Below are 26,071 nucleotides of genomic sequence, written 5' to 3'. Positions count from 1 at the left end.
CCACACTTTCCTGTGTCTTTGAGTATCTTATACTTTTCTTGTTGAAAACTAGACACTTTTAATAACCGTGGCAACTCTGAAAATCAGAGTGGCAACTCTGAAAACCAGATTTTCCCTCCTTCCAGGATGCTGCTGCTGTTCCTGCTGCTTGTTCGGTGACTAACTCTGTGAGGTCTCTCTTTTTCCATCACATGCAGCCACCGGAGTCTCTGCTCAGCTAGTTTAGTGGTCAGCTAATAGCTGGATGGAGACCTCCTCAAAGGCCCTGAACAGTAAGTGTCCCACCCTGTGCCAAGGGGCTGTGTGTGTGCTGGGTAAGCCTTCAACGCTTCAACAGTTTACAACCCTACTGGCCTTTACTTTCAGCTTTTCTGGAGTCTCAAAATCAGCCAGAATCAAGAATGAGGGGCTCTTCAAGTCTTCCCTGGGCATGCTCTGAGCCCTGCCCACGTGCACCGTCTTCTAGAGCAGCAGTCCCCAACTTCTTTGGCACCAGGGATCGGTTTCATGGAAGACAACTTTTCCATAGACCAAGGGTTGGGGGGATGGTTTTGGGATGGCTCAAGTGCATTACATTTACTGTGCACATTATTTCTATTATTACTGCATCAACTCCACCTCAGATCATCAGGCATTAGATCCTGGAGGCTAGGGACCCCTGCTCTAGGGCACCAGGAATGTGTCAGAGCTTCTCAAAACCACTGATGGACTTCGCACTTTCAGGACATTCTTCTTAAGTGTTTTGACCCATTTCTTGTTTGCTCCAACTGGTATCATGGCTGCTGGCTAGTATCACAATTAAAAGGACAAACAACTGTTGCTGAGTGTGTTCAGCAGACATCCTAAGAGGGCTTCTAACACTGGGTAACCTCTGAGCCAGGTCAAATAAAGACCAGCCTGTGAATGAGGTTTTACCAGGCAGCTTCCAGACACGTCAAACAATGGCAGGTCTCTGGGACTAGAGTTTTCTGGGAAGCTTCAAACCTGTTCTTCCCCCTCCAATGACTACTAGGCTGCTTGTTTTAAAACTACCATGCATATTACAGGGCTTCCCTCGGCGCTGAGCTGGTAAAGCACCCACCAGCAATGCAGGAGACCTGAGTTTGATCCCTGGGTTGGGAAGATCCCCTGGAGAAGTGAACAGCTACCCACTCCAGTATGCTGGCCTGGAGAATTCCATGCACTGTATAGTCTATGGGCTCACAAAGAGTCAGGCACTACTTTCACAATGCATACTACTATGTATAAAATAGATAAACAACAAGGTCCTACTGTACAGAAGAAGGAATTATATTCAATATCTTATAACAACCAAAGGAAAAGAATCTGAAAAGTATACATATACATATGCATGTAGAAAACTAAATCACTTTGCTATACACCAGAAACTAACACAACATTGCAAATCAACCATCAACCATACTTCAGACACACACATACATATGTAAATATAAATTTAAAAAAAAAAAAAAACACACAAGCTACCATGGAGCCAGGGAGAGGGACAGGAACAGAGCAAGTTAAGAGTAAACAAAATTCATTGTTCCTACTATGACTAAGTCATTTCCCTTGAATAAAAACTCCAAGGATTATAGCAAGTCTTTTGTTAATTTCTAGAATTCTGAAAAGTTGATTTTGATCATTTTTTCCGGTGTTCACATTGTTTTTAAGGAGAGGCAGATATCTAGAGGTCTTTCTGCCATTCCGGAAGTAGTTCTTAATATAAATTTAAGTTTAAAGACATTTTGTTATAGAAAAATGACAGGATAATAAAAATAGAAAAAAATGTAAAATTTCTGACCATGATCTTTTAAATGACTATGGCTATCAAGTTACTATGCTATTTGGATTCTGTTTAAATACATCAAAATGACAAGATTTACAATAAACTGAAGACTGTACCCTCTGCATTTAAACTTAAACAAACAAACAAAAACAGGGTGAAATAGTATTAAGTAAACGGGACTTTGCTTTCTCAAATTCCTTTAGGGGATACACAAGCAAAAAAAGTATTTTTCAAGTATTTTGTCAACTTGTTTTAATACAGGAGCTATAATAAAGCTCACTTAAGTATATCTGTCTTAAAAAAGTTTTATCAACACCTTCAAATCAGCCTGCTGAAGATTACACGATGATGACATCACACATGCTTTCAGCAATCTCAGAAACTCCCAGCCCAAAGCCCCACGTCCCTCGGCTACACTCAGAGAGCGCCACGACCAGGCCCAGGCCTGGATCTCCCACCCGGCCACCCACGAGGCCCGTGTGCCTAGCCTCTGCTGCGGTCACCAGCCGGCCCCGTGGGGCAGCACTGAGCGCAGACCAGAGGAGGAGGAGACCGGTGCCCACAGCACACCTCAGGCTCACCGGGGGTTAGAAATCATTTCTTGACTAACTGCTGAGTATTTTCTCAAGTGAAAACTAAAAAAGTTTTTAAGTAAATTTTCTCAACTATTTCGAGACCTTTCTCTACTAAAACTTTTTAAAAGATACTAAGTCCTGTAACGAAGGGAAACTAATACTTTCAAAGTATTTTGTCAACTTGTTTTAATTAGTATGGGAGCTATAGAAAAGCTCACTTAAGCATATCAGTCTTAACCTATGATTTAGTTTATCCTCTCTGATGTTATTTTAGTGTGTGAGACTGTTCCAAAGAGGGTAGCAAGTTGAGTACATGGAGATTAAATTCAGTTAAACATGTTTTCATGCTTTGAATAGGATTTAAACACAAGACTTTTACTCAGACAAACCACTCTACCCAAATAAACATGGAAGCCTCATATTTCCCCCACCAACCAAAAAAATAAAGAACAACAATGTGCTCTTCAACTATATTTAACAACTTGGGTTTTTAAAGTTGTCTCAATAGATTCAGTTTATTCTCCTAGACTCACTCTTTCTTAGGTTCAGTTAAAATTCACAAGCCTACCTAGTCTGAAGTTAAAACTAAATAGAAAGCTACAGACTTACATTTTATCCATCTTTAAACTTCCATTCTGGCTCAAAAACCCTGATACCAGTAAGAAATCTGTGTCAATAATGACTTTAAAGTAGAAAACTGACAGTTTTCTTGTCTACCAGAGATCATGTCAAGACCTAAAAAGACCCAGACCCTAAATACGTCTGCTTTAGGCTGAATTTCAGGATGAAGATAAAGGTTTCATAATTTTCCCTGAATGTTCCTTAAAAATACCAAAATTTCACACAATACAAATAAGACAATCCCTTGGTTCAGATTCTACAAACATGTCCTAAGTCCACAAGGGAATCCTTTAGTGCTCTGCCCAAGGTCATTAAGCTAGCAAGGCGCCTTCCCTCTTCCATACCCACCCACACTGCAGAGATCAATAAAGAGCACAGAGCCAGCTTAAAAAGAGAGGCAGTGACCAATAATTCTGTGTAACAAGATATAGTAAGCAGTTCTCGAATTTGAAATAGTGTCTCATTCAAAATTATCAAACTACCTACTATGATCTGGTTACACAAGTTTATTCAGAACAGTCAATGCCCACATCAATCCAGAATTATTTAAAAACTAGGTCTACAGAAAGTCAAGTGAAAGAAACAAGTGCTTAAACCCAATTACAATATAAAGATTTCCTGGCCCCAATCTTTGCACTCCTTAAAAACAAAGAAAGAGAGTGAGGTAAATCTACTCTAGCTAACAGAAGTACTAATCTCAAAAAAAAAAAAAAAGCCATGAGCAAAGGCTTACTCGTCAACAAGGATAAAACAACTTTTCTTGGAAAGAACATACAGATTTGGCATTGTATCAGTAGACACTGTGGAATGAGACAGCAGAAAGAGCTGGCGTTGAGAAGCAGAACCTCAACCTGCTTTGCCTGAACCCTGCTTGGGTCAACATGCCAACAATCCCCAAGAAGATTTTCAGGCTACTGTTGTCATTAAATCAATAAATCCCCAGCACAACGTGGCTAAATTCATTTCCCTACTCTATCCACACTCCAAGCTAAATCAATCCTTACACTCCTTTGTTTTCCATATTCCTTCCTATCCTGCTGAACTCCCTGAAAAATACACTCTCTCAGGTCCCTTGCCTTCCCTTCAAAATAAACCTGGGGAAACGCGTTATAGCATTCCCTTCCACCCCTGCAGTCACTCCGCTGTGAGCCAGGGAGAGAAGACAAAGCTTTAGCCTGGAGGGCCACACTACTTGGCCTATTTCTGAAACGCTGCATCAGCAACCAACAAGCAAGTTACAGAACCTGTTGTGACAAGGAGAGACTTGTCAAAGGAGAGGGTGCGTCTAAGCCTTATACATGCCTCAGTGAAAAGGAACACTAGACTCAAAAATAAATCGCGTCTACGTCCAAACTCAGTAGTTCACCACATATACACACTCAATAAAGCTGCTATGACTTATTTTCAGAAGAGTACACCATAAAATTTCCTACTGCAAAGGGAGCTCAAAGTTTTTACCCCACTGATACACTAAGCTAAAGATGCCATTATATTATTAACTAAACAATCACTCCTTTCCCAGTTACTAACTTTTGTGGAACACAAAATATAATTTTATAGTATGACTATTTTCAAAGGCTCAAAACTATTCATTTCTAAACTAGAGGGGAAATATACCATTTATAAATTAGCAAAAATATCTAGAAAGTTCTCTTTGGTCATAAAAGAATTTGTCCAGTTAAATACAATTATATTAAAATTTATAAACATATACAAATGTATATATGATTATACTCTGTAAAAATTCTAATCAGTATTTCCAAATCTGTCAAGAGAAAAAATTTCAAATTAATTCTTCAAAAACTCTTCCAAGTCATCTTTAGATCACACATCTCATGGAACATTAAAAAATAAACTATGAGGAAAACTGATACAAAGTCAAAAATTTCAAATCTGAATATCTCAAAGAGAAGGCTTGTTTTTAATCAACCAAATACCAAGAAAAATAATGATTTAAAAAAACACATCCATATTTAAAAAACGCATCCATACATTTATAGAAACAACTGACACAGACACATACCAAGTGTCATATGCCTATAGAAGTTATCTTGTTAAAATCCATAATACAATTTGGTATATTCACAATTCTTTAATCTTATTTAAGAGGTAAAATCTGAAAGGGAGGTAAGGAAACAGCCCAAAGTGTTATGACCTGGAGGAGGAAATGGCAACCCACTCCAGTATTCTTGCCTGGAGAATCCCACAGAGGAGCCTGGCAGGCTCCATAGGGTCGCACAGAGTCAGACACGACTGAAGTGACTTAGCACGCATGCACAAAAGTGTTATGAAAGTATCCCAAACGCTTTTACAACACAAACTCCTACTCCACAGAACCCAAGAAGCTGGTAAAGAGCAGGGAGCACAAAGGCCTGAAGTGAGTGGACACAAACTAAAGAAGGCACGATTACAGACACAGGGACACCAGTGCAAATCATGCAGTACAACAGGCCAAAAGCAAGGCTCTGCTAATCAAATGGTTAAAACCACAGCACAGTTTGTGGTTATAATGAAACCTGGGGACAGATGATTCACAGATCACAACGAAACAATCCACAAGTCAGCTCTCCTCAGGCTGGGGGAGAGCACCGCCCCATGGCTTCAGCCTCCGCAGGCCTTCCCCTCAGCGGGTCAGAAACCCTAGAAGAGCCCACTCAAGGAGGGCGCTCACCCTGAGACCAGCAGGTCAACACTGCAGATTCCTTGGGAAAACCCACACGGCAAGAGCTGCCTGACCTGAACCTGCAGAGAAATGAAAGGCTCTCCCAAGGAAGCAGAATCAGCATTTTGGAAGAGCAACATTCACTGCAAGCTGTGGGGCAAAGCCCAGGTTGGCCCTGGGTTCTTTCAACAAATCAGAGCATGCATTCACCATTAGGGGACGCAGACACACAGCCCCATGACAAAGAGAAAACCAAAACACCAACTAGAAAACACCCAAACCCCAAAGCATGACACAACCATGGGCTTTTTCAAAGAGCACTACAGTTTTTTGCAACGAGTTAGTCACACACAACATGTTATCCTGCTTTCCACAGATAAGAATAGTTAGCCTCAGAAAGCACCATCAGCCTTGCAAAATGGCAGACCTCAAGCTAGGACCTAGGGCTCTCAAATCTCACACACTTTAAGAAAGTAGTGAGCTTGGGAATCTCCTGCAAGTCACATCTATCTCTGCTTTATTGACTATGCCAAAGCCTTTGACTGTGTAGATCACAAGAAACTGTGGAAAATTCTGAAGGAGATGGGAATTCCAGACCACCTGATCTGCCTCTTGAGAAACCTGTATGCAGGTCAGAAAGCAACAGTTAGAACTGGACATGGAACAACAGACTGGTTCCAAATAGGAAAAGGAGTATGTCAAGGCTGTCTATTGTCACCCTGCTTATTTAACTTATATGCAGAGTACATCATGAGAAACGCTGGGCTGGAAGAAGCACAAGCTGGAATCAAGATTGCCAGGAGAAATATCAATAACCTCAGATATGCAGATGACATCACCCTTATGGCAGAAAGTGAAGAAGAACTAAAGAGCCTCTTGAAAGTGAAAGAGGAGAGTGGAAAAAGTTAACTTAAAGCTCAACATTCAGAAAACTAAGATCATGGCATCTAGTCCCATCACCTCGTGGCAAATAGATGGGGAAACAGTGGAAACAGTGGCTGACTTTATTTTTTAGGGCTCCAAAATCACTGCAGATGGTGATTGCAGCCATGAAATTAAAAGACACTTACTCCTTGGAAGGAAAGTTATGACCAACCTAGACAGCATATCAAAAAGCAGAGATGTTACTTTGCGAACAAAGGTCCGTCTAGTCAAGGCTATGGTTTTTCCAGTAGTCACGTATGGATGTGAGAGCTGGACGGTGAAGAAAGCTGAGCGACGAAGAATTGATGCTTTTCAACTGTGGTGTTGGAGAAGACTCTTGAGAGTCCCTTGGACTGCAAGGAGTCCAAGGATCCAACCAGTCCATCCTACAGGAGATCAGTCCTGGGTGTTCATTGGAAGGACTGATGTTGAAGCTGAAACTCCAATACTTTGGCCACCTGAAAGAGCTGACTCATTTGAAAAGACCCTGATGCTGGAAAAGATTGAGGGCAGGAGGAGAAGGGGACGGCAGAGGATGAAATGGTTGGATGGCATCACCAACTCAATGGACATGTGTTTGGGTGGACTCTGGCAGTTGGTGACGGACAGGGAGGCCTGGCATGCTGCAGTTCACGGGGTCGCAAAGAGTCGGACATGACTGAGCAACTGAACTGAACTGCAAGTCACAGACGTTTGAGAAGTACAGGGCAGACTGGATCAGTGTGATGAACAGGGCGCAAATAAACTCTTGATCCAGGTGAGTTCTGTGTTCTCACTTTCTTAACACAGAAATGTAATTTCAATCCAAGTGCCAGAATGAAAAAAAAGTGAGAACTTTCCTATGATTCAGCATTTAAGTTTATGATTACAGGGAATTTACGGGTAACTTAGCCATTAGAGGCCTCAGTTTGTAGCAGAGGTGATAAGTAAACAGTAAGCTTTTATCTACAAGTTTCAAAGTCCTTGGAACTGGCTGAAATAAAAACTGCAAGGGACTTTAAGAATGAGCAGGAAACGACAGGTGTTGAGCATGGGAGCTCAGCTGTCAACTGGACAGGAGTGGTCAGGGAGGAGGTGAAGGAGGGTGGCAGAAACTATAATCAATCCTGTGAAACAAAGCCTTGCAAATTAAATACAAAAAGGAAACAGAACCTCACAAACCTAACAGTGCTACTATGTGCTGATACCCAAATAAATTCAGTCACTAGCCTGACTCCAGGCCCGAACTGCTTTTCCTACAAGTAATTTTACAGACAACTTTCCCACTCTCTCTTGTCTTTCTCTTGAGTTTCTATCTCTACGTGGATTTTCTGGGATCATACAAATCTACAACATTTCTAACCAGCCAGGATGCTTCAAACAAGGTAAGAAGATAAACAATAAGCCAGGGGAAATGTATGTCAAAAAGTATCCTGAATATACAAAGACCGTGTGCAGATCAATGCCCATTAGTTAAATGGACAAAAAACACAAACAGGAAAAAGCACAAACGAACAGTATACACACAAAAAGACGTTCACTCAGCTGGCAACTCAATAAACGGAAATGAGAATTACAATGGGATGTGACTTTTCACCTATCTGATTGGCATAGGGGAAAGTGGCTATCAAACTCCCAGTGGAGGAGTGTGGAGGATGGAGCACTCCATGCATTGCCGGAGTCAGTGGGAAGAGGGAAATCCTTTAGGGACAGCAGTTTGGCAACATGTATCAAAGCCTTGAAAATCACATGCCTGGTGACCGGTGGGTGATCTCACTTCACTTCTAGGACTTCGGCCTAAAGAAGATAATCGCATCCTCGCTATGAACTGTGATCCATTAAGAACTGGAAGTGTCCATTCAAATGTCCTGTTTCCGCCATCCCAAGACCAGGAAGTCCTTTTGTCATGAGAAGGATCAGATTAACATGAGTGTACAATGTGTAAACTAAGTGCTTCCTTGGTCAAGTGTTTTCTTGTTTCACAAATTTAATTTCAGTTCAAGCACCAGAAAGATAAGCATGAGGTCTTTTAAAAGTAATTTAAATGGCCCTATTGCTTTCTTGGGATTTCCTGGTGGCTCAGCGGTAAAGAATCTGCCTGCAATGCAGGAGGCCCGAGTTTGATCCCTGGATCGGCAAGATCCCTTGGAGAAGAGAACGGCTACCGACTCCAGGATTTTTGCCTAGGACACCCCACACACAGAGGAACCTAGCGGACTAGAGTCCATGGGGTCTAAAAGAGCTGAACACAACTTAGTGACTAAACAATAATAACAATGATTGCTTCCCTTAATGTTTTTATACTAAATTTAAGCCCTCTACTTAAAAACTTGTTCATTATTCATACACAGGTTTGCATATCAGTCTAAACAGACCCAGTATCACGTAAGATCTGATTGCAACATCAGGGTCCAGCACATCTCTCCAACACCAGTGTGCCTTTTCTGCAAAAAGAGAGGGAGGCCATCTCTGGAGCTTCGTGTCCCTGTCCTCCAATGCAGACTGCAGACAGCAGGGGGTCCCACCTGGCTCCCGGTCAGAGCGCCATAAAGGGAGTGATCATTGATCCTGTTGCCGACAATAGCTGCTCCTGCTTTCTGTGGGTCCCAGGGGTTCTACAGCCCCAACATAACTACCATCCAGGCATTTTACCTAATTTGCTACTGAACCACATCACATCATCAGCATTTGTAAAACAAAATGCCCAATACAGAGGGATCATATCATTATAGGATTAACAAGACTCCAACTTGTAAGCACTGCCCAGTAAGAACAGATCTAAGGAGGTGAAGTAGAAGAATTCTCCAAGCTGTCCTGTGTATCAGACATGCTCATTTCTGCCCCCACCACAGAAAAACGCTTCCTATTTTCCAATGCCAGGCTCTCTCGTGGCCTCTAGCGTTCTGTGTCTGTTCGTAACAACCATCACCAAGCATCCCAGGTTCAGCCTCTCAGATTACAGACTGCACCTGCTGCCAATCAAAAATAGCCAGACCTTGATTCCCTCCATTCCCCATTCCCTCAATTTCTGTCCAGGCACTGAGGTTTGTCAGGCATAACATGTAATGTGTCAGTTTAATAAATTCTACAGTTCAACTAAATATTATATTGATGTAATTGTCACATTCAGGAGTGCTCATTTAGAAACCTAAAATAGTCTGTGATTTAGTTTCAATACTAGTGTCAAAAGACTCCTGAGATGCTTTTATGATTTACAGGGACATGACCTAAGGTATCAAACCTATACTAACCCCTAGGAAAAAACATCCATTTGAAATTTGAAGAGTATATCTTCTTTACTTATAGGAGCAAGTTGATATCTTCCTAACTTTTACCTAATTTATCCTCTCAGTTTATAAAGGCATATGCCTTAAGGCCATCTATTTCTAATAAATGTCCAATAAAATGAAAAATAGAAATTCAGAATTATAGCACTATCTTTTGTAACTGCTATTATGGGGGTGATACTGAACTTCAACAAGTTTTGAAGGGGTTCAGAATCTGCCACTGTGGCCTAAAAGTTATTTTAAGCTGAAGGCATTTGAGTTCCTAAAATCTCTGCCTAAAAACAGAGCCTCTCAAAAGAACTCAATTGTAATAAATCCCCTTTCAAAAGCAACCTGAGAACCTTTTACCATCAGAAATAAGTCTCCACACCACACCTAAACACACTGTCACAAAATGATCATCACCCGTGTCTTCTTTTAGGGCCCACTGAGCTCTTCAAAAATTCATTTGTTTTCCTATAGGCACCCTTTCTCCCTCTCCCCTACTCTTACTAAGAAGCCACTCGCTTTCCTAGAAGAACCCTTCTCCCCTCCCCTTCTCTTATTAAGATAGTATATAAGCCACAAATTCTAACCACCCCTTTGAGTCACATTTTTGTCTGTGAGTAAATCTGTCTTTTCTCTTGCTACTCTGTCAGTTTAATTTGCAAGCCCCAAAATCGTGAACCTAAGAGGGGAGAAGAAAAGTTTTTACCTCCTTGACAATCAGTGAAGTATCAATACACTGCACTATATGTGTACATATGAAAACCATGCAAACATTCTTATTAATCTAAACAATGATATGATTAACATTTAACACTTCCTTTTTAGGAAAGTGTTCACTTTTCTTTAAACTTCCTCTTAATATCTTTCTTGTTTCTAACTTTTAGATTGCTTTCAAGTACTATCCTCCTAAGTATAATTTAGCAGAAATAATTTGTTTTTCTATCCACTTCTGATAAATCAGAACATACAATTAAGAATTAGAAATGCTACTTATTTTTTGCCAGTTTACAAAAACCTCTCAAGTACAACTGAGCTAAAGCATCCTGTTGATTAAATAAAGCAAGCTACTATTTCACCAACCACTGAGAAATAGAAGCTTTCTGAAACGCACAAACTTAAAAACAGTTATTTTGTATAAAATAATGACATCTCCCTCACCAGAGTTTATTGTTTTAAAACTGATTCAATGAAGATAAAAAATAAAAGGACAAATATAATTAGTCCAACCTAGCACAGAGATAGGCACTTTCTATCAAGATGTGAAAAATAAACCATAGCGACAGCCCCTCCATCCAGAGGAAGCCCTTCGGCTCATATGGTACCCAGCCCTCCCTTGGCGTCAGGTTCTCTGAAGTTCACCTCAATTAGCTAACCTCCCATGGCTAACAGAGCATCAGGATGCTGGTGCCTACAATTACGAGAGACTTTTCCTTGGGGCTGTCACACTTTCATCTTGCTCCGCAGAAAAGCAGTGTGTGCCGTGTGCCCACTACTTTACTAAAAAATCACAATCAACGGTCAGCGGCAGGCTGGACCACCAAACCATGATTAGCGGTAATAAAAGAAAGACTGCCGAAAGATACCCATGATGTTAAAATAAACAACAACTTTACAAGCTTGCCAACCTATGATTACTCCCCCTCGCAGGCTCAACCAATCATGTCTTTGCTTATAAACCTCAGGGATGGTTCTGTACTGGTGACAAAGCATCCAGAGTTGCCCGTCTGGACCCACTTCCTTTCCACCACCGAGCCTCACACCAGCCACGAGCGACTACAGCAGCAACCAGAACTCAAGGCTCTCGCCCTCCTGCCCCAGCCACCCCCGCAACACCCTTCCTCTGCTTTCAGAGCTAACTGCTTCTCTTCCTCCAAGACTCAGCTCAAAGGTCCCCTCTTGCAGGAAACAAATCCTTTCTTGTACTGGGCACCTATGAGCATCATCCCTGATGTGTACATGTCTCTCTCCCAGGTTCACCATGAGCCTGTGGGGGTGCAGATTCTGGTGTCTCCACGTACAATTCAATGTTACACTCCCAGTCATAGAAGACAGCGGGCACATAACAAGTGTTTAGTAAATGCATGAGTGCACAGATGAACAAAATAGTGAATGAACAAACAAATAAACACAAGGGCTAATGAATGAACTTTCAAGCTGCTGCCTGGAGAGAGGAAAGGGTCTTTTAACTCTTAATAATACTAAGCCCCAGCTGACCCCCAAAGAACACCCGGAGCACCTCACCTCCTCTGAATTACTCTTCACTTTCATGTGTTCGGAGAAGAAAATGGCAATCCACTCCAGTATTCTTGCCTGGAGAATCCCATGGACTGAGGAACCTGGCAGTCTACAGTCCATGGGGTCGTAAAAGTCAGACACACACACACAAAAAAGTCAGACACGATTTAGCAACTAAACCACCACCTATACTGAAGAAGTCCCTGGAGAAGGAAATGGCAACCCACTCCAGTATTCTTGCCTGGAGAATCCCATGGACGGAGGAGCCTGGTGGACTACAGTCCACAGGGTCGCAAAGAGTCGGACATGACTGAGTAACTAACTTAACTTTATGTGTTCAGTTCATTTGCCCATGTCCTCAGACACAAGGCCCAGCTTTAATCCAATACGTGACCACCTCACAAGTTCCTGCTCCTCATTCCATAGCTGCCTTTGTGTAGCACATGCAATAACCTACTCTCATTCATTTCCATAAAGACTCCCAACTAAGCCATAAGCCCCCAGGGCCTGATTCTTTTGTCCTTGTAATCCCAGAGCCTAACACAGTGCCTGACAAATAGCAGGCGCTCAATACATATTAGATGGATCAATGAATGAATGAAGAAAGGAAGAGGAAACCGTTTTCACAGTGTGCTTTTTACTTTTTTCTTTTGGCTAAATCCTCTGATTTTTCCAGGTAAGCTACAGAAAAAGAGAGGTGATGAGGGAAAAATAGAAAATCGTGTATAGTCAAATCAATGCCTGAATAAAAATCTGTATGATACCACAGTCTTTTTATACATTAAGAAATCAGCTTATTGTCTCTCAGTGTCTGTTCTCAACAGAATAGTTTAACAAGTTTTGTAACTGGATAAGGCTGAACAAATCACAAAACTTATAAAAGACATTGTTAATAGTGTTCATATCTGCCAGGCCCTATGCCAAGATCTTTCACATATACCGTTTTTCTTAATCTGCAAAAACACTCCAAAGGGTTGTGTTCAAACAGTGGAGGCTGAGAGAGGTTAGGTCACTTTGCCCTTAAGTTGTGGCACCTTGGGTTACACCCAGGTCTGTTCAAACACCACGTTTTGACTAAAACTCACAAAAAAATTCTACGGCTTATTTTTTTAAGACTAGAATAACAGTGCAGAAAGAATTTCAAAAGCTTATGCTTGCATCCTCACTAATGATTGTGCATGCATGTTCAATCCCTGAGTCGTGTCTGACTCTTTGTGATCCCAGGGACTATCACCAGTTACTAAGACACCATTTACCATTATTAGGTATTTTGTTGAATCCTTGTTAGCCACCAGGTCACTAAAAAGCACAGGAGAAATAAATGCAGCCTTGGAAAATACCCCTAAGTATGGCAGCATCTGCCCCAGGCTCTGAATCCAAACAGGGCCTCCCTATTGCTGATACATTTGGGGAGTACCAGCAATTCTCCAGCACACCTTTAAAACAGTAAGAACTAGAAACTGAAGAGGCCGGGGGGAAAGGGCACTCTGACCACAGTGAAGTTAAAATGGTACAACCTTTCCATAGGGCAATCTGCAGGCATGTGTTAAAAGTCATAACAAAGGGCATATTCTTGGACATAGCAAGTCTACGGGTAATAGTTTATCCTAAAGAAGTAACTGAATAATGCTTAGAGATGTACAAGTAAGAACTTAAAGATCAAACAAGAGCAGAATGATCAGTTTATCCAAGATGCAGACACACAATGGTATACTACGCAATCATTAAAAACAGTGATGTACCTGTACTTACTACTCTGCTGAAATGTCCACAGAAGCTCTACAGCTAACAGTTGTCACCCACCTCCCAGATCATTCTCCCTTCCTGGGGGCACCCCATGTCCAGTGACCAGCCAATGTGTATGTGGGGGTGGGGGGTAGTTAAGGTCCCACCCACACGCCTCAAGGTAAGATAACTCAGGAGGGCCACCCCACTCCAGACCTCCCTCACATCACAGCTCAGCTCCTCCCTCTGCTCAGTCTTGCTTCCCTCACTCCCTGACCAGTAACAATGCAAAGAGCACATCCAGTAAAGAGCTGGCAGGTAAACCTTTGTCTCAAAGACTATTTCCAGAATCTAAGATGAGTGGCTAACCCTTAGTAGGCTTGTATCATGTAAGTCAGCCACTATATATATATATATATATAAAAATGTATAATATTATATATTGCTGTTGTTGTTCAGTTGCTAAGTCATGTCTGACTATTTGGACCCTATGGACTTCAGCACGTCAGGTTCCTCCGTCCTCCACTATCTCCTGGAGTTTGCTCAAATTCATGTCCACTGAGTCAGTGATGCTACCTAACCAGCTCATCCTCTGTCATCCTCTTCTTCTCCTGCCTTCATCTTTCCCAGCATCAGGGTCTTTTCCAATGAGTCGGCTCTTCGTATCAGGTGGCCAAAGTACTGGAGCTTAAGCATCAGCTTAATATTATGTATAGTATTATATACATTATAATAAATGCAAGATCAATCACGGGGTAAACTAACCCAATCTACTACAAAGAATAATGAATGAATGGTTGAATGAATGAAGGCAAACTCAGCAACCCAGAGGTTCTGGCGGTAGTCAGGAATGAATGGAATGGTGAACCACGGTCATCTATAAAACAGAAACTTATAAAAAGGATTTGAGATTCAGGCCCAATAAAAAGTAGATTCTATGACCAAGAGTTCATATATTTTTAGGCCTCAAGCAAAACCCAGTGGCCTTATAGAACCAGAATTCCAGAGTGAAACTATACATGGGTATAATCTACTGCATGATTACTAGAACCTAAAAATAATCACTGGCAAATCTTGTCCATCTACAATCAAAATGTTGCAATATGTGCAGGCAGATGTTTACTATGTAGAAAGAGGACTGTGCTTCCTCATCTTTTACTCCAATCCCCACAAAAACTTCATAAACCAGTATCTGAAAATGTACTAATTAATTTCTTCTTAGGGGTACAAAGTCCTTACAATTAATATTCAACTTAACCAGGAAGCCTAGCTTCAAGTAGTTTAACTTCAGCTATAACCCAGCCATGGCTTCCTCAAGGTTTCCCTAACCACCAAATCTTTTTTATAGAATCAGTAGTTATAAATAACTACTGACTAACAGTGAAAAACTAAGAACAATATTACCCTGCCCTGGTGTCCACACTGCCCAGGAAGCACAAGACATAAAACCATCCTATGAACTCCAAACAACTACAAATAAGTACTATTAACTTTAGGTGAAGTCATATAGTTTGAATGCTTGCAGATGTAGGTCACAACGGACTTGAACAGTGAGAGCAAATCATTTAAAAGTTTAATAATGTAAATGTACTACACTCTTGAAATAACTGATGTGTAATATTCATAATCACAAAATCTAATGTCACAGCTAAATAAAAAAATTGACTTAGAAATACTATGAGTTCAATTAATGTCATCCTGAAATTTAAAACTCAGTGGGTTTTATCAGTTGATTGAGAGGTTGCAAGTATCAGTTGCCCCTTCCTTTAAAAATTCACCAATGCCACCTCTCCCACATCCACATTAAAAAACACATCTTTAAATGGAAAAAAAAAAAAGAACAAAAAAGCATTTATAATTTCCTTATTTACCAATTTTGCACACAGGAGACCTCAGCACCCATGTGCAATTATCATCAACGGCAGTGAAAGATTCTTCACATTAAGGTGGATCACTCACTGAGACTTCACACCATGTCAGAATCAAGAATTTGGCATCATAAAATTCAACTCACTGGGGACTCCTTGGTGGTTCAGTGGCTAAGACTCCACCCATGCTCCCAGCGCAGGGGGCCCAGATTCAATCCCTGGCCAGGGAACTAGATCCCACATGCTGCAACTAAAGATCCTGCACGCCCAACTGAGACATGAAACAGCCAAATATACAAATAAACAAACATTAAAAACAAAAAAAAATTGCAATTCACTGCTCTAACATAAGTTTGTACCTTCTCTAAGTGTGATTATTACAATGTTTGGCCCCTTTCTTCCTTTTCTCCCCCATTCATGTAATAAAACAAGCTCCAAATCACAAATACATACCTTCACATGGATACACACAGAACTGCTAAATATACCTGAGACTGCCACTTCAGTGGAGAGCAGTAACCGGGCACCATAACCACAGCCTAAGGAAAACATGCCCTCACACCGCCTTTAGGAGGGAGGTCTTCTCTTTTGAAGAAAGAAGAAAAGGGAACAGTCAACCTGAAACTTTCAAGCAGATGCAGGGTAAACCCTCCGAGCCACCCCAGGAAGGCAAGCTCTGGTGAGGACCAGGGGTCCTTCCTTGACTGTCCTTTAATACTTAACACAGTACTTGTAACATGGTCAATGCTCAGTATCTTTCGAATGAGTGAATGACAGCTGTCATCCACTGATCACTTACTTTCCTTGACAAACCTGACCAAGCTGGCTACAAATGTAACCAGCCTCTAAAACAACAAGTCCTGGGGACCTGGTAGAGAAGGGACACTCTGAGCTTCATGATAACTTCCTGAGGGAGCCGATACAATCAGTATAATTCTTTTTCCCGATTTTACAAGGTAGGAAATTGAGGCTCAGAACAGCTGTCCTTCCCAAGATGACAAAACTGAATGGCTGAGCAAGGAGTCTCTTCTTTCTCCTCTGCCACATCAATACCAAGATGAAGTTTAGTACAAAAAAAAGGGGGGGGGGGGTCCATTAAAGTGACTCAGAAGGTAAAGAAGGCGGAGACCCAGGTTTGATCCCTGGGTCAGGAAGATCCCCTGGAGAAGGGATCGGCAACCCACTCAATATTCTTGCCTGGAGAATTTCACAGAGGAGCCTGGCAGGCTACAGTCCATGGAGCGGCAAAGAGTTGGACACAGATGAGCAACTACACGATTTTTCACGGGGGGAAAAAAAAAAAAGAACACGCCAAAGACAGTCTGGCCAAAATTTGACTTTTCAAACATTCACAAGTGGGATGTTTGTTCCTGGGGGGGGGGGGGGACTTCCTATTTCAAAATTGCACAGATATAGCCAATGGGGCCTAAGGTTCTGTTTCTAATAGGCTAATCTTCAGCCTCCTCTGCTCTGATCACCGTGGGGGTTCTTCTAAGAGCAGTTCACCTGTTTAAAAGTAAGTGATCTACATAAAGAAGGGCTTTGGAAGCTGAAACCTACAAGTTAAAAGTCAGATATTAAGAACCCAATCTCTCTTCATCAAAATATACCTATATTCCCTGCCCTGAAAACCTGCTTGACCAGAGGAATTCAAAGAACTGCCCAAGTCCGAAAAAGTGTTTGCCCAGTACCCTATAAGACTGTGTCTCTGAAGTGACAACGGCAATCCTGTGGCATCTTCACTATTCCTTAAATGCTCCCTCAAAAGGTGGATTCAGATTATTAAGCTTCCTCCTAAAATGTGAAGTCGAATTAAATAATGATTTTTTTTTTTTTTAAACTCCGGGCTGAGAACGGAAGTCAAGTTCAGAGTCTCTTCCTTCCTCAAGCGAACAGAATTAAAGAGCACACCCCCGCCCCCTCACCCCAGCGACACACACACACACACACCCTACAGTAAAAATGTCTCGGGGCCTCTTCACCTGTGGCAATCGACACAGCAAGCCCCGGTCGGCCGGGATGTGAGGCTCCCCTTCACTCAGGGGAGGGGAAGGCGGGTGGGTGAGGGGAGCACGGGGGAGAAGGAACTGGTGCCTAAGTTTTCAATCGGACCATTCTTCTCAACTTGAGCAGCTCTTTCTTTCCTTCCTTCCTTCCTCCCCCCTGGTCTGAAGCACACACTCGGCTTTGCCAGGGCGGGGACAACGGGCAGGGCCCGAGGGGAGCGCCGCCCCGACCCGGGACCCGAAAGCCCCTCAGAGTTTGGGGCGCAGGCTGCCCGGGGCGCGCGACCGGAGAGCCGCGCGGACAGAGCCGGGGCCGCAGATCGATCGCCGCCGCCGTGCGTGGGGACCGGGAAGGGGCAGCCGCGGAGGGGCGGAGGGGCGGGGTGAGCACTTCCTGACTCTCGCATTGTCCACGCATCGCCCGCGCCACCCTGGGCCCCGCCGCCGCCGCGCCGTCCCCGTCGGTGAGGAAGTTGGCGCTCGCCCGACCGGACCCGACTTACCGTTCTTGGCGTCGCCCGCGGCTGCAGCCCCCGCGGCGGCCGCGGCGTTGGCGGCGCCCGGCCCCGCGCCTCCCGCGCCCGCCGCGCCCCCAGTGCCGGGTGCGCCCGCCGCCGCCGCTCCGCAGCCGGCCGCCGCCGCCAGGGCCCCCCCGGCCGCCGCGCCCGCCGCGCCCGCCGCGCCCGCCACTGCCAGGGCCCCGGCTCCATTTTCCTGCTCGTCCCCGCTGCTGTTGGCGCGCTTGTTTTTGCGGCCGCCTTTACTGTTTTTGGGGTTGGGCATCTCGCGAGCGTCCAGGTGCCCCGCGTCGGTGAAGGCGGCTCCCAGCGGCGCGACGCCGGGTCCGGGAGGCCGAGAACGGAGGGCGCGGGCCGGCGGCTCCGCTGGCGCCCGTCTAGCCGCGCGGCCCGCGCCGCGCCATCCCGGCTGCCGCGCCCTCCCCGGCTTCCTGGAGCCGGCGCGCGGTCACCCGAGGCTCGCAGCCGCGCGGGCGCCGCGGGCTCGGGGCGCGAGCAAGACGCTCTCCAGCCAGAGGGAAAAGGCGGGTCTCGGGCTTGTTTTGATTCGGCTTCGCTGACACGCTCTGGCCCCGCCCCCTCCCGTGACGACACTGGGGATTCGGCCTGGCCGCACCCACCAGGTGACCTCATGGTGGCCTGGCCCGCCCGCGTGACGTCACGCCCCGCGCTGAGCCGGCAGCCTTGGAGTGACGTCATCGGGGCGCCCGCACTCCGGGTCTCCGGCTGCACCTGGGCGCCTGCGGACCTGCCTTCCTGAAGTGGCCCTGAATGCCAATCCAGTGGCATCTGGAGCTAGTCGGGGGCCTTCTGACCTTCATGTAATCGAGGCTTAGAACAATATGATCGGGGAAAAATAGGGGGTTGACCAGAACAGAATTGGAAAACAGTGGGTTTCTAATTAATCATCCATCAAAAGGCTCTGCCATTCAGAAACAATTGTAGATTCACTAATTAAAGAAATCGAGTCAAGTTCCTAGACAATGAGAAAGGACAGAAGAGTCCGTGAACGGAAGGCCGTCACAGTCTAGCGGTGAAACCGCTGGTTCAAACAGAACACACCATCCAGGGATGATACTCAACGTCTCCTGGGTCGGAGAAGCAGGCCCTGCCTGGAGGGGAAACCCAATCCCCGTGGCCTGAGTTGTCCTGAAAGACCTGCGGCCACTGTTGTGAGCAGGTGGAGAGCAGAGGGCGACCCCAGTGATAAGGCAGTGACTTGAGTCGCAGGGGACCCCAGGAGCAGTTTCACGTGGCCTCTTTTTCTGCAACTCTTTTTCTGCTTTTTTGAAGACCAGCTCCTTCCCACCCTTCAGGTCTCAGCTCAAACGTATCACTTCCTTCAAAATGATAGAACTGACACCCTTCCCTAAAAGGGCTATCAGAAGTACCACCTCATCCATCTCTAATTATGTTGTCAATGTATATATGTTTACTTATTACCTGTCTATCTGCTTCTCAAATGAAAGCTCAACATGTAGGAGATTTTATCTGTCTTGGGCACCTCAGCAAGACACCTGGCATGTATTTGTTGAATGTATACGTTAAGTTCTTTTCCCATGAACTGTGGAGGGAAAACTATGATAACTGACAATTGACAGTTCTCCCTTCCTATACAGTGTGATCTTTTTTTAATTAACCCAGCTCTCCAGTAAAGAATCTTGGAACTCTGCTCAATGTTATGTGGCAATCTGGATGGGAGGGGAGTACTGGGGAGAATGGATTTATCTATATGTATGGTTGAGTCCCTTTGCTGTCCACCTGAAACTACCACAACATTTTTAATTGGCTATACTCTAATACAAAATAAAAAGGGTTTAGTTTTTTTTAACTTTTTAAAAAATCTTTAGTTGTGTTCTGAAACATAAAGAGGTAGACAGGGAAGTACTTGCCCTGTGTTCACATAATGGGGAGAATGCCTGGGAATATTGGGCATTCATAACAGAGCCAGGAGCTGGAAGAGAGCACACTCAAGAGCAATTGCAGGTTGGACTTTTCAGTAGGAAAGTGATGAATCTTTTAATTCCCTAATTTTGCCAGAGGAGAGAGAGTTGATTTCCTTTGCATAAGGAAATCAACCCTGAATATTCATTGGAAGGACTGATGCTGAGGTGAAGTTCCAATATTTTGGCCACCTAATCTTTCATCAAGAGGCTCTTTAGTTCTTCTTCACTTTCTGCCATAAGGGTGGTGTCATCTGCATATCTGAGGAAATATCAATAAAGAGGAGAGTGAAAAAGTTGGCTTAAAGGTCAACATTCAGAAAACTAAGATCATGGCATCTAGTCCCATCACTTCATGGCAAATAGATGGGGAAACAGTGGAAACAGTGGCTGACTTTATTTTTTAGGGCTCCAAAATCACTGCAGATGGTGATTGCAGCCATGAAATTAAAAGACGCTTACTCCTTTGAAGCAAAGTTATGACCAACCTAGACAGCATATCAAAAAAGCAGAAACATTACTTTGTCAACAAAGGTCCGTCTAGTCAAGGCTGTGGTTTTTCCAGTGGTCATGTATGGGTGTGAGAGTTGACTATAAAGAAAGCTGAGCGCAGAAGAATTGATACTTTTGAACTGTGGTGTTGGAGAAGACTCTTGGACTTGGAGAGTCCCTTGGCCTGCAAGGAGATCCAACCAGTCTATCCTACAGGAGATCAGTCCTGTGTGTTCATTGGAAGGACTGATGTTGAAGCTAAAACTGCAATACTTTGGCCACCTGATGCAAAGAGCTGACTCATTGGAAAAGACCCTGATGCTGGGAGGGATTGAGGGCAGGAGGAGAAGGGGACAACAGAGGATGAGATGGTTGGGTGGCATCACCAACTCAACGGACATGGGTTTGGGTGGACTCCGGGAGTTGGTGGTGGACAGGGAGGCCTGGCGTCCTGTGGTTCATGGGGTCGCAAAGAGTCGGACACGACTGAGCAACTGAACTGAACTGAACTGAATTTGAAGAGCCGACTCATTGGAAAAGACTGGGAAAGATTGAGGGCAGGAGGAGAGGCGGGTGACAGAGGATGAGATAGTTGGATGGCATCACCGACTCAATGGACACGAGTTTGAGGAAATTCTGAAAAACAATGAAGGACAGGGAAGTGTGGCATGCTGCAGTCCATGGGGTGGCAAAGAGTCAGACACCACTTAGCAACTGAACAACAACAAGAGTTTTCATGTCTCTGTCTCCCTCACCCCAACTCCCCTAAGCAGTCAGAGAGGCAGGATTGTCTATCTTTCTAACTCGGCAGAGTCTAGCGTGAAGCCTGACCCGCAGTTAGTGTTCGATAAAATTTTTTAGAATGGATGATGCCTAAAGCATTCTTCTTCCGGCTACATTCTTCTGAACCTTTCAGTCTCAGCTACATCATCAGTTCTCTGGGATCCCAATGTACTCCCACAAGAGCTTGCCCACAGTATGGAAATTGCTTGTTTACTTGTCTCTTGCCTGGGCCCCCCATCCAGACGCTAAGCTGTGTGATGGCAGAAGTTATCTCTCTGAGGTGTCACTGTATCCCATGGTGCCTAACACAGTGCATCGTACACAGTAGGTATTTAGTAAGTGCATGACAAATACATGAGTAAGTAAATGGACAAATGCTTTGAAGGTAGATGCGGCAGGATTTGGTGGCCATTTGAATGTGAGGGATGAAGGAGAGAGGTAAGAAATTTTGCAAATTGAGAGGAGGATGGTAGTTAATGAAATGAAGACTTCAAGGGGAGGCTATTGGAGCTGTGGAGGAAGATAGTAGTTCATGTGGGCCATTACACGTAATTTCATTACTGATATCCCTCCCTAGAGGTGGCTGAGAGATCTCAAAATATTTTTGGTGACTTCGGCTTTGACCTTTTTGTCTCTTTAAGGCTTTTGGGGTTTTTATTTTTAAGTGGTGAGGATAAAGATGGTTTAAAGTCCAGGGAAATTGAGACCATTACTTTTTTGAATAAGCACATTGCTGTCATGCCATATTGGATCAGAGTAATCATGCATGTACCCTGCAGACAGACATTCACACCAGCTGCCTCCCACCTCTACATAACTGAGACTTCAGAATTGGAAACTTTCCCACAAAAATATCATAATTGGCTGAAAGAACACAGACACCCAGCCAGTTGCTGTTCTTGTTCATTGTGTGAGCCACCTCCTTCTCATTCAAACTGAAACAAAATGAAAGGGAGGAAGGAGAAGCTGGGCCACTTCTTTCATGCTCAACCTTGCTAGCCTATTTTTAGCCTTAGTCAAATTTGACACACAGGCGATAGTTCCGATTTTATTGCAACAACAACAACGAAAAAGTGCTAAAATCAAAATGTTAAAAATAAAACCTAGGTAGGATTAAAGGATTCCATTTTTTACTTCCATACAACATGTGGAATTTTACAGAACTCTTACTGTCCCAGCCCTATTATCTTTCCCTTTTCCCCACCATTTCTGAAGGTGGGAAGAAGAGAGGGAGGGACGGAACAAAGGAGGGAGGGAGGAAAGGAAGGAAAGACAGAACCAGGCTAAAAAGCACAAGATGGCAGAGGTGATACAAAGCCCTGTCCTCAGATACTTCCAGAGGAAACATGCAGAGCTCTAAGAAACCAAGGAAGCTACTGTGTTCTGCACATCCGGCTTCTTTTCCTTTAATTTCCCTGATCAACTCATGTACTCTGAAATAAACTTCAAAAAATTGTACCTCTACCTAAGGTTTCCTTCCCCCAAACTTCATCACCCACTCCATCACTCAGGTCTTTGCACAATTAAATAAAACACAGCAACAAACCAAGGTCACTAAGCTAAACAATTTACACCCTTGAGAAAAGGGGCAACAAGCTAATCTTCAGGGCTGGATGAGAATAAGTGGTCATTGTTTCAATGTGGCTGTTCTGTTTGGCTTCTTGTTTGAAATTTGTGCTTGTCTTCTGAACTCTCAGGCTTCCCTGTGACTCAGATGGTAAAGAATTTGCCTGCAATGCAGGAGACCTGGGTTCAATCCCTGGGTTGAGAAGATCCCCTGGAGAAGGAAACAGCTACCCACTCCAGTATTCTGGCCTGGAAAATTCCATGGACAGAGGAGCCTAGCAGGCTGTCCCCAGGGTCGCAAAGAGTCAGACATGACTGAGCAACTTTCACTTTCACTTTCTGAACTCTCAGAGTGAACTGATTCGTTTGGGCCAGAGTTAGCCTGATCTGCTAATATCACTTCAAGTAAAGATACCTTGAACCATGTATATTATCTCTTTGCACCAGTGTTTTCCTCTGGAAATAGCTTCTCCTTTACCCTGGTTGGATACTAAGACCCCGCATGCCATGTGATCAGGAATAAGAATGCAGCATCCAAAGGGAGAGAGAAAGCCTTAGAGACTCTGGTGGTTTGTCAGGTTGAACTGGAACACAGTCAGATTACAATGGGCCCAGTGTAGCAGTGGACACGCCGCTGGTTAGACTCCAGACTTTGATAACTGGTAAGAAAACTAGAACTCCCTCCGTCTCTCCTTTTCTTGCTTCCTTTTCCCCCAGTAGTACTGAATAACTATACTACATGTTTTTTCTTTTTGTTCGTATGTGATATGTCAATGTTTATTTACTTTGTTTACTGTCTTTCGTCACTAGATTTCAAGAGGGTGAGGATTTCTTCATGGAATCCTCAGTGCCTGAAACAGTGCTAAGCAGACAGTAAGTATTCGATACAGATCTGTGGGTTAAAACAATGTATAGAAGAACACCTAAAAGGAACAGTCCAAACCTGAGTTCACGGTGAGGGGGGTGGGAAGGGGAAGAACCTCCTATAACCACATGAGGGGCTTCCCTGGTGGCTGAGTGGTAAAGAATCTGCCTGCCAGTGCAGGAGACATGGTTCAGCCTGATCTGGAAAGATCCCACGTGCTGCAGAGCAGATAAGCCCATGAGCCACAACTATTTGAGCTTGTGCTCTAGAGGCCGGGAGCCTCAACGACTGAAGCCCACCCGCTCTGAGCTCCACAGCAAGAGAAGTCACCACAGACAGAAGACCATGCGCCGCCAAGAACAGCAGCCCCTGCTCACAGCAACTACAGAAAAGCCCACGTGGCAACAAAGACCCAGCACAGCCACAAATAAATAAATAAAGCAGATTACTGTGTTCCTGGTGGCCCTAACATCCTTCCCCCGAAACTAGCGTAATAGTTAAACCAAAGGGTGATCTCTTGGAGGCTAGTTTTGTATAACAAGGAGCCCTATGACAACCGTATCTTCTTCAGCAATTGCAGTGACCACACTATTACCACTTTCTACACCCTCTGTCTCCTCCTGAACTGGCACAGAAAATGTCAAGACTCTTCTCACCTAGATTTCATCTTCAAGATCCTGTTTGTTTCTCCCCAACTAAATCAGGACTTTTCTACACCGCCACTCTAAAGCACGATTTCCCCACAATGCTTTAGTCATTTCTTCCACTACCTGCAAGGTTCGATTCAGATAAGACAGCACTGGTATTCTCTAAATACCTCTCTTAACACTGCACTAGTTGTATTGCTGCCTACCAAATTGCCCCACCATTTAGCAGCCCAGAACAACAAACACATTCTTTCACAGCTTCTGCATCAGGAACCTAGGCATGGCTCAGCAGGGTCCTCGGGCTCAGGGTCTCTCATAAGGCCAGGTTCAGGTGTCAACAGGGATGCAGTCCTGTCAAGTCAAAGCTTAACTGGGGGATGATCCGCTTCCAGATTCACTCCTCAGGCTGTTGCGGGATTCAGCTCCTCGGTGCTGCTGGCCTGAGGCCTCCCTCAATTCCTTATCATGCGAGCCTCCTCACAGAGGGCAACAGCCTCATCTGAGTGTGTCAGAGAGCAGGAAAGAGTAAGCAAGACAGAAGCCAGTCACTTGCAACCTAATCTCAGAAGTAATATCCACCACCTTTGCTGCAGTCTGTTCCTTAGAAGAAACTCACTAAGCTCAGCCTACAGTCAGGAGAAGAGTATACAGGACATGAATACCAGGATATGGGCATCATTGAAAACTATCTGAGAAGTTGCCCACAAGTATGTTAATATACTGCTTGCCATCCAAATTCTAATTCCTAATGCTGCAAATTTAGTTGATAAGAAGGGTGGAGTGTGGTAATCATTTCATCATGTTTACATATATCCAAACATTGATCTCTATACACCATAAACAACTTTTCTTTGTCAATGTGACGAAAAATAGAAAAGGTAAAAACTTGTTCCGGTTCTCTCTTTCTAAATTACTGTTTCAATGAAATCTTTGAGAACTAAATGTCATGAATGTAAAATAACTTTTGCAAAATGATTTTTAAACTGTTTCAGTCCTCTGTGTTCAAAACACTGCTGATGTTTAGAACAAACACAGTATAGTACATTATTGGATTCAAGTGCCTGCTTCAAGGACAGCTTTTTTTCAAGTGCTGAGGCTGCTGCTCTGCCTGTTTGGGGAGTAAATTTTGATTGATCTTAAATAGAATTCTCAAGATTTTTCTTCCTCCTTTATTTTCATCTAGTATAATTTCTACCAGGGGTATCCTGAGGAACACTAGTTATGTAAGATTGTGCCTCTATTTCTACGGTTAAATAAGCCTAAGAAACACTGTATATTTTATGAGTTATGATATACACTACTAGAGTAAACACCCTAAGAAATCCAGCAGTAAAGAAACCTGCTTACTCCTAACTTAGAATTTCCTGAGCTTATACAACCTATAAATTCCTTTTTGTGTAATACCCATTAACATTCTGTGAAACTAGAGTTCTGCTTTTTTGGGAAAATAGTGCCTTAGAGTGGAGAAGGAAATGGCAACCCACTCGGGTACTCTTGCCTGGAAAATCCCAGGGACGGAGGAGCCTGGTGGGCTGCTGTCTATGGGGTCGCTCAGGGTCAGACATGACTGAATCGACTTAGCAGCAGCAGCAACGCCTTAG

General features: G+C 43.9%; 1 protein-coding gene across 1 annotated transcript in view; it reads right to left on the bottom strand.

The window, feature by feature from the left end:
* HECA (hdc homolog, cell cycle regulator) overlaps positions 1 to 18,577 on the bottom strand; it is a 43,936-nt gene extending 25,359 nt beyond the window's left edge. Inside the window, exon 1 of the mRNA XM_043456941.1 lies at positions 18,160 to 18,577. Within this exon, the coding sequence (XP_043312876.1) occupies positions 18,160 to 18,439 (280 nt within the window). The 5' untranslated portion in view covers positions 18,440 to 18,577. The remainder of the gene's footprint in view (positions 1 to 18,159) is intronic.
* Between the last annotated feature and the right edge of the window lie 7,494 nt (positions 18,578 to 26,071).

The sequence above is a fragment of the Cervus canadensis genome, chromosome 33 (genome assembly GCF_019320065.1).
Source record: "Cervus canadensis isolate Bull #8, Minnesota chromosome 33, ASM1932006v1, whole genome shotgun sequence".
NCBI classification, from domain to species: Eukaryota; Metazoa; Chordata; class Mammalia; order Artiodactyla; family Cervidae; genus Cervus; species Cervus canadensis.
Note: the sequence above shows the minus strand (reverse complement) of the source record. Positions and strands in the feature narration are given on the sequence as shown.